Source organism: Aricia agestis, chromosome 12 (assembly GCF_905147365.1).
Source record: "Aricia agestis chromosome 12, ilAriAges1.1, whole genome shotgun sequence".
Classification (NCBI taxonomy): domain Eukaryota; kingdom Metazoa; phylum Arthropoda; class Insecta; order Lepidoptera; family Lycaenidae; genus Aricia; species Aricia agestis.
The window spans coordinates 10,753,025-10,762,535 of record NC_056417.1 but is presented as its reverse complement, the minus strand read 5'-3'; the positions used below and the strand labels follow the sequence as shown (position 1 = coordinate 10,762,535).

General features: G+C 34.5%; 1 protein-coding gene across 1 annotated transcript in view; it reads right to left on the bottom strand.

Moving 5' to 3' along the window:
• Positions 1–6,255: 6,255 nt before the first annotated feature.
• The window catches only part of LOC121732814 (growth factor receptor-bound protein 2), a 32,053-nt gene continuing 28,797 nt past the window's right edge, over positions 6,256–9,511 (bottom strand). The window contains exon 6 of the mRNA XM_042122807.1: positions 6,256–7,093. Within this exon, the coding sequence (XP_041978741.1) occupies positions 7,025–7,093 (69 nt within the window). The 3' untranslated portion in view covers positions 6,256–7,024. The remainder of the gene's footprint in view (positions 7,094–9,511) is intronic.

Below are 9,511 nucleotides of genomic sequence, written 5' to 3'. Positions count from 1 at the left end.
ATGGTTATGTCTAAGAATAATCATAAAATAGTATTTAACCAAAGATACTTTGAAAATATGTATATTGTTTCTGATAATGACAAAAATGGTGATATGTTATTGTGATAATAGATACTTATTTAATATTTGTTTTATATTATTGGTTCATATATTTTATTAAAGTTTTACAATCTAAAGATGAATCGGATAGCTTATTACTTTACATATTTCATATTAAGAGCCTGCTGCCAGAAATATCAACGCACGCTAGCCCCGCCTACACCTACACCCCGCTATCCTCCAATCGTGATATAATGATTCCATGAATCGTGTCCCCGAGAATTGTTCTTTGCGCTGCAGCTAATAGTGAACAAAATCGCGTAATAACGGTTCCCGAATTATAGCACGAAAGTAAAGGTCGTAAGTCCCAAAAAAATTTTTGATGATTACTTAAAAATTAAATACTGTTACGGTACACGGTATACGGACATGTGGTACCATCTAGCGGCAAACCAGCGAAGCTGATCAGGGGACACACTACACATAAATCCCCTACTCGAAACTAGATGGCGCTAGGTGGTACATGCTCGAGCCTCCTAGAAAGTTCCACTTGTTTACTTGTTTACGTGAATCGGGAACTTTCTGGAATTCGTCTCGCCATATAAAAAGCCGCAGGTAGACGGCCCGGCAATTCAGTTCGATCTGAGCGATCTTCGAGGCGACAACAAGTGATCAATAGTGAGTGAACCAGTGAAACCTGCGACTTGGCTACGACCTAGGACAGTGATAGTGCTTAGTGATTGGACTTAGTGATTAGTGTTTGGACTTAGTGCTAAGTGTTGTGACCTAGTGTTTAGTGCAGTGTTAATAAAGTCTTCAAGAGAGTCACCAGGTCTTTCTCTCCAAATCCTCGAACCCTAGCACGTAACAATACAATACAAATATTTCCTTTAGCCATTAGTTTATAAAGTGTGTGATTGTAGTAGTACAAGTTATTTAATGATAGTAACTCAATAAGTATAACAGATATTTGTTGAAAAGCCCAGTAAGATTCATAATTTCGAAAAATATAAGTAACTATCGAGTCAAAATAAGTCAATCGCGGATTCCGTTAGGCAAATATCAGATAAATATTCAATGATTAAATACCATTAGGCAAATATCAGATTCAATGATTAAATAAATGTCAGTTTCATTAAAGTCAATCGTCTAACGGGATCATAATACTTATTATTTATTAGACAACACAGCAAAATTTGGCAGCCCGCTCTTAAGAGACATAAACAAAACTTGTACAGTAAATCAACTATTGAAATTTAGTTTTGCTGTTCTTATGATATCTGATACTTTTAAAGTTTATGAAATATGCGAATACTGTTATTTATAAGCTATAACATAATGTAATAAAGATGCAAACAATAAAAAAACAATCCATAAGTACAAAATTATTCAGACAACGAAGTTTATGTCTTTCTTCCCTTAGGCCCCAATCAAATAAACGAATAAGATTATGGGCCTGTTTTTCACCACTTCCTGATAAGTGACGAATAGGCTATCCACCTTGACAGATTAAGTATGGAGTATATGTCAAATAAGTTGTGGACATCCTATCCGGCACTTTACCAGGAGGTGGTGAAATAGGCCCTTTAAAAGTAATTGACAGATAAATTTTGCCATTGACCGAGCGCTACTTGTCTCTTTCTCTCGCATACGTATATATGGCACATTTCGACGGGTGCAAAGTAAAAAAAGTCATCTGCAATTTTGAGTTTTTCGTTTTTTTGTAGAAACTAGCTTAAAATATCATGTTCTACAACATAACAAAAACAAAAATTCAAATATCACCTTATTTCTGGTACTTTTGTCACGTAAAAGAAGAAATCTACTCCTGTTTTGTGATTATGTAAATATAAAATGATTTTGAAAATTTGGATGTCGATCTAAGCAAATTATTAAATACGCCAACGCCCTCAGAATACAATTCATCACTTCAAGTCCGCCGCGTCCATTATCATTATTAGATCAAAATATTATGTCTTTTTTATTAAACAGATAGTTTGATCTCATATAATCTATGACTCGCTTGAGTTTATTAACTCATATATCGAGCCATCGAGTATATTATCCCTCTCAAACTGTGAATCTTCTAAAGACAACACCATTGATACTTCTTCGACAGTGGAGGCATCAAGTGAATATTCTACGCCTTCCTCGTTAAACGGTAGAAAAAGACGTCAGTTCAGTATTGATCTAAAGAAAAGGCGATTGAGAAATAAAGACACGTGTATTGACACATGACGTAAATTACGACAAAATTTAGGTAAACAAAATATGCAAAACATCATATTCCGGCATTTGCAAGTTTAACTGTAGCGCAAAAATATCTCGCGAAGTTTTCCTTTTAACTTATCTTCGACCGGTTTTAGGATCTCTGTGATCATGAAAAGCAATTGAGAAATAGTTGAAATAAAATTTCATTTTGTGTTCTGAAGAATCGTATACATCCCTCCGATGGTGTAAAACGTCCGGCGATGCTTATGATGTTATAATGAACACATCATGATCACAATTCACAAGTGCCAAGTACAAAGACTTACTCGTAATAAGCCTCTGCCTAAATTATAATAATTTACAACATAGTTCCTGTACTGATAATGATACTGAATACTTTTTAAATTAGTTTAAAAGTAATTCCAGTATTGACACAGAATTTCATTTTTGTTGTGAGAAATTACGATTTGTACGAAAGTAAATGAATGATTCCTAAGTATATCCAAACTAATATTAAAATGGGAAAGTATGTTTGTTTATTTATTTATTTGTTTGTTTGTCCTTCCTTCACGCTCTAACTAAGAAACTAATCGTATTGTTTTTTGGCATAAACTTATTTGAAAAGATGAAACCGCCTATGTTACTAGGCTACTTTTGGTCTTGGAATAACATCATGTTTCTAAGGGAGCTTACAGGAATATTTGCATATTACGCGATTTTCAAATTCCACGCGAGCGAAGCCGCGAGCAAAAGCTAGTATTTCATATTTTAACTTCCTTCTAAATCGTGCACCTTGCACCGAATCGACAACGTAGAAAAAGATATCTACGCAATTATGTTCTGAACTTGGTGTTTTTAAGGTGTAAAACGGGCATTAACTACATATTTTAATAATATAAAGTGTTACACTTTACGTAGGTACTGATAATCGCACTAGTAATCGGTAAAAATACTTTAATAAATATAATTTTTAATTCCCACGTAGAAACGACCAAGTGGTAGTTAACTCAGTTGTCATATTTTCAAGCGCAATGTAGATGCAGACAACTACAATATCTCGTAAATTAAACATAAATAGAAGAAATTAAATATACATGTAGATTAATTTATAAATAATGAAACAACGATGAAAATTTCAATAAATTTGATTGGAAATTGACAAAATGGGAGCATTTTTTCCTATTATGCGCTCTCCTGAAAAGTAGCTGTTTTGTAGATGACTCTTTTTACTTTGCACCCGTCGATTTTTACTCAAAAGCTTTGGTAGAAACACAAGTATCGCCAGGTCAATTTCAGAATCTTTCTGTCGCGAGTACCGACTATAGTAATAATATAAGTACAAATTATTTATTGTTAATATTGCTATATGTATCATATATTTTGTGGTTAACTAAGTTAAAGTTTATTATTCTAGCCATATAGCTGAAATAGACCAAAAAAGCACAAGCTAAAAGTTTATAGAATTGTATTTGTAAGCGAATTTTATTTATTGTTGACTTATTAGATTGTGATGTTAGAAATAAAGAAATTGTTGTTAAAATTATTATTTTCCTTAATTCCTAGACACTTTTATTGTATTATAAAAGTATTTCTACCTTATATGAACGAAATAAGACTATGTTAACAAAATATAGAACAAAAATTTTAAAGGTGTGAAATAAAAGTCGAGTTACAATATTAAATTTATTAGTAAAAAATATTATACATCTTCCACAATATTGGAGAATCATAATTCATAACTTAATTTAAATATTTGATTATTATATATCAGCATTTCAGTTTCATACAAAATTAGCTGACGCTCACTAGGTGAGAAGCGGGACTCACACGCGGGGGCTCGCATTGCGTTGCAACCGTCAAACTTACACTAAATACACACAAATTTAAATGCTTCACTGAATGGAAATTTCTAGTTACATCATCCTAATGTTATTACTCGATTATTCTCATTAATTTGTATCGATAAATATACTTAGTAATTTTTGCGTACATTACAATAACAAAAATAAATATCTACATTGATAACGAGCACTCAAAATTATTAATTTCAATTTCTTGACTATGTTATACGCTAACTAAGTACACAGGCACGGCGTGCCGTGGTTTTTAGTATCCATAGTATACACGCAAACTAACCGGAGTGAGGTTGTCCATCCACAGACCACGTGACACGGCTGATCTGTCAAACGGCTAACTTCACACCGTAGCACTTGTCTTATACTTCTTAAATTCCAAAGATTACATTGTAAAAACACTAAAAGGGAAAATAAATCAAAATGAAAAACACCAAAAGCCTAAGCACGCTATTTTCGTATGTAAAATTGTACATTATATCAAAAACATTGCCAATTGATACGAAAACTCCAACAAGCGATGGCAAAGCTTACACATATTAGGGGCCGAAAGGCCGAGGTTTTAGGCCCTTTTTGGCCGTTAATTGAATTATTTTTATTATTATAATAATATTGTTATTTATATATTAATATGGCCGCCTAATATGCGTGTAGTCTGCATTTTTGTGCGAAATCAATATGTATGTTACATCTATTGAGAGCAAAGCTTAGATGGGGTGATGATGAGAGACCATACACAAAGGCCTTTGGCGATTACCACTGGCATGGCGTTATCTTATGCAGTTATAATGTAGCGACATCTATCGGCATGAATCAAAATTACGTCGCTTGGGGTTTGAATCTGAGTCGGGGTTCAATTCGAACATTACTTCGAGACATGGATTTAGTATTGACTAAACTTGACTAAATTTAACAGCTTAAATACCATTGATCTCTCACCACCACCCGTAGGACACCATACCGGCCTATATTATGGTTATATACCAATACGAAAGACCAAACTTATATAACTTAACTATAGTGTAAAATGGTAAATATGTAAATGAGCATTATACACTAAAGGGGATAAAATAAATGGTCACAAAATCACAATAAAACCTATTGACAATAGGACCTAAGGACAGTCGGGACATAACTAGATTCACTCATGTTTATTTCATCAACTACCCTCAAAATTTAAAAAGATGTTTACCTACTTGCAACGTTAAAAAGGGTACTGACTGTTGATGAAACAAAACACAAGCATCCGGACCTTAAAATATGGACAGTTTCTAAACCAGTACTTGTCAGTTGGCAGTTGGCACTCATTTAATAAAAACGCTGTAACAGCTGGTCGTAGATAAAACTTTAAAACATCGAAATTTGCCATTATAGCGGATCTTAAGTTAACTTTTTTTGGAGGTTTTCATATTTCTAAGGTCCGTCGTCCATATAAAATTCTAAAATAACATCTGGCACTTACAAACGGACGTATACATCCGGGGAATATGTCACGTCAATAAATTCGTCGAAACGCGAAAGTAATTTTTTTTTGTACTGGCAAACTAATTGCAGAATAAAGGCAGCGTCGTACAACTCATCAAAATAGCATAGACAAAGCACCAAAATGCCGTAACATCACTCGTACACACCCGCGGCCATAGACACAATACAGAGTTGTTAGAGAGAGATGGGCAGCGCTCTGTCCTTGTCATTTACTATGAAGAGTTGGCCCAACTTGGCTTTGTATATTATGTTAAAGTAGCTAGTGAGTTTATCATATTGTAATCTTGTCTCTCCCTCACTTCTTCGTATTAATAAAGAGAAGGTATGGTTCCAGTACTAATAAGTAGTAATTACTACTTAGATTAAAATCTTAACATTTTCCTGTCAATTTTTTATCTCCTCATTAACATGATGTAAACATGTTGTCAATGTGTGTCGTTATATTCGGCAGTGTAAGACAAAAAACAGACACGCACATACCATAATCTCAATATCTTCCGGCAATAGTCGTTTTCACACATTGTCTGTCATTTATAACAGAAAAAAATCCGGAGACTTTAAACACATGGTCGTATAGTCTGTCAAAAAAGTGAAGAAATTAAAAAGTGGCAACATCGTAGTGTCATCCCTGTCAAATTAATCTAAGAAAAAATGGATGACACTACGATGTTGCCACTTTTTAATTTCTTCACTTTTTTGATAGACATGTTTTTGATCTCTGTCTATTAAGGATACGTCCGAAACTCGTTTTCTCTGTATTGTGTCTATATATAGCGCACACAGTAACATGACTTTCGCGATCATACGGTTACATACATCTTAATTATTTTTATTAAAATGTCTTAAGCTAAGTTACGAATTTCTAAAGCGAGAAGGAGAAGACATTGATGCCATCACCTTTCTCGCTCTTACAAGAGACAAGTTCTTGTCGTAGACATACAGTAATACGATTTTGTGCCTTACAAATGGAATTCAAAGCCCGTTGCTCTAGTCTGGGTTAAAGTTAATCCTCGGTTATATCATGATTCATGATATTACCTTTCGTTCTTCTTACTAATGAAGGAAAAGGCATACAATTTTGACATACCCCAGACTGGAGCAAACGGGCATTGCTAATAATAATATTTGCCTACCTTTAATAAGCATACACTGCTGTCCTAATCTTTCAAATGACTTACAGAACGTTAGACAAGGACAGAAACATTCGTAAATATTCGTATTAGCATCTTATATATTTTGTCATGTTACCGTGTCCGCATACTAAACTCCTAGAGGATTGTTTGTATAATATAGCGGGGGGGCCAATACAGGGGCCTAGGTGTACGCCGGAGGGCGACGCCACAGGGCGCCTGGGGCGCTGCCACAGGGGCGGAGCCGGGGGGCGCTGCCACAGTGCGGCGCCACGGGGCGATGCCTCAGTGGCGTACTTACAAGCTCTATGAATACGAGTGGTAGGCCGTCACGTACGAAGCCGGGAACAAGCCGCGCCGGTGAGCGATCTCGCCCTGAAATGTACAAAAAAGGTATAAGAAAAAAATCAACTATTACTATATTAGAAAATTTTTATGGTTTTGATTTCAAATCAATTACACAATATGATCGATATGTAACACAACATAATATTTTAGTTATTGCCTGACAGATTAAAAAAAAAAATCCTAAGTTTACTACTGCCTATGTAAAGAAGTTTCGGCAAAGAGAAATATTAGTAGAAAACTTTGATAATTGAGATGCTGATTGCAGGAAAAGTCATTGACCGTCTCTCGAATTACATAGCCACTCAGCTTAAATAAGCTTAACTCAAAAAAAATCTTCATTATTTTCTCTTAACTCTAAAGTATCAACTATTATTTCTCTGTGTGCCTAAGCTAGAATACTTGCATTCTATACTATTCCACATCGAAAGTGAAAATCGATACAATAACATGTATGTCACGAGACGGCGTTATGTAACGCAATAAATATGCGACACGGAGCCGCGCAGAAGAATGGTCGCACGCGTAATGAAATCGAAACGAATCGGAACGGATTCGTTTCTCGTGAGTTAAGAACCACCTGCGTCTTTTGTTTCTTTGGAAGGTTTTTTTTTTTTAATTTTCTGAGATTTTTACTGTGATTCATATTGCAACTTTGCGGGGCGTTGTGATGCATTTCTTCTCTCAATTGACAACATTTCAAAATTTTTAAGCCTTAAAATAAAAAATACCGTTTCTTTAGTTTCTTCTCGTGATATCAAAAAAATATTAAAAAAAAATTATATTGCTTATTTACTGAGAAAATAAATAAAAACTGAAAAATACGCTGTGACGTCATACTTACGGCATAATATCATACAGTTTGTTTGCCTGGTGTAAAATAGTTTTAAAAAGACAACATGAAGCATAAAAACAAAAACGTCACTGTCAACCACCTGTCAACACTGACATTTCTAAAAAATAACATTACCTCATTGGTTACCTATCCTCCAGGTTGACGACGACATTGACAGACGTCATAATAAACGTAACAAACTTACATTGACAGATTTTTTCTTTTGTTAAAGTGTAATGGAATTAACCGTTCAGACGTAAGTAAGTATGACGTCACTTGGCGCTTACGTCTCTTTAGAATACGAAGGATTAAAATCTATTTTTTAGGTATCATAAAAACATAATTTTGAAAAAGCAAGAAACACGTGTCGCCTTATTTTAAGTCTACTTTCATATAAAATAATAAAAAAGCCATGTTAAAATTTTGAAATGTTGTCAATTCAATATACTTCTTCGCATGTTGTAAATAAAGTTCAGTTTTGAAAGACACATTAAAAAGACATCGACGCTTCACGTTGCGATATGAACTGACCCTTTAAAATACTCGTATCGTATATAAAAAGTAAATAATCAAATCGGCAGGATGATTTTGTATCATGCGACAGAAAAAATAGTATCGTTTTTTTTTTAAGAGCAGTAAGTCCATACGTTTTCCTTATCAATTCTTATCCATTTATTTTTAGGGTTCCCTAGCCAAATGGCAAAAAACGGAACCCTTATAGATTTGTCATGTCTGTCTGTCCGTCCGTAGGTCACAGCCACTTTCCTCCGAAACTATAAGAGCTATACTATTGAAAATTGGTAAGTAGATGTAGTCTGTAAACCGCATTAAGATTTTGATACAAAAATGGAAAAATTATTAAAAATTTTAGGGGTCCCCATAGGTACAACTGAAACAAAAAAAAAAATTTTATTCATCTAACCTATACGTGTGGGGTATATGGATAGGTTTTCAGAAATCATATTGAGGTTTCTCATGTCATTTTTTTCTAACCTGAATAGTTTGTGAGAGAGACTCTTCCAAAGTGGTAAAATGTGTGTAACTTCTAAAGTAGGGGCATGATAAGTCTAAAAATAATATATGATGTACATTACTATAAAAACTACCAACGAAAATTAGTTTGAACGAGATCTATCAAGTAGTTTTTTTTATACGTCATAAATGGTAAACCTTAAATAAATTTTCATTTAATCAACTGATATATAAAAATAAATCAAACACCTTTTAATTTCATTAAAATAAACCTTATTACTGCTGCGGAACCCTTCATGGGCGAGTCCAACTCGCACTTGGCCGCTTTTTTTTTATCTTCGATTCATATAGAAGAGTTAAAGAAAACTTGTTGGGTAAGCCGCCAGGTATTGTAGAATTCTTCACCTGTTTTATTGCTGTCGCATGGTACATCATCACCCTGAATAGTGCAGCAGGGCGAGTCACGATTCCCGTTCGACACGGATTCAGAAACTTTGTAACCGTGCTGTTATTGATCAATGCCTAGCGCGGCGAGCGCTTATTGGATGTCGCGCGATGAAGTTTCGAAATCAGAGTCAAATGAGGATGTTTGAAATTCTATTTGCCACCAGGTGCCGCACGAGTCACGACTCACGACAGAC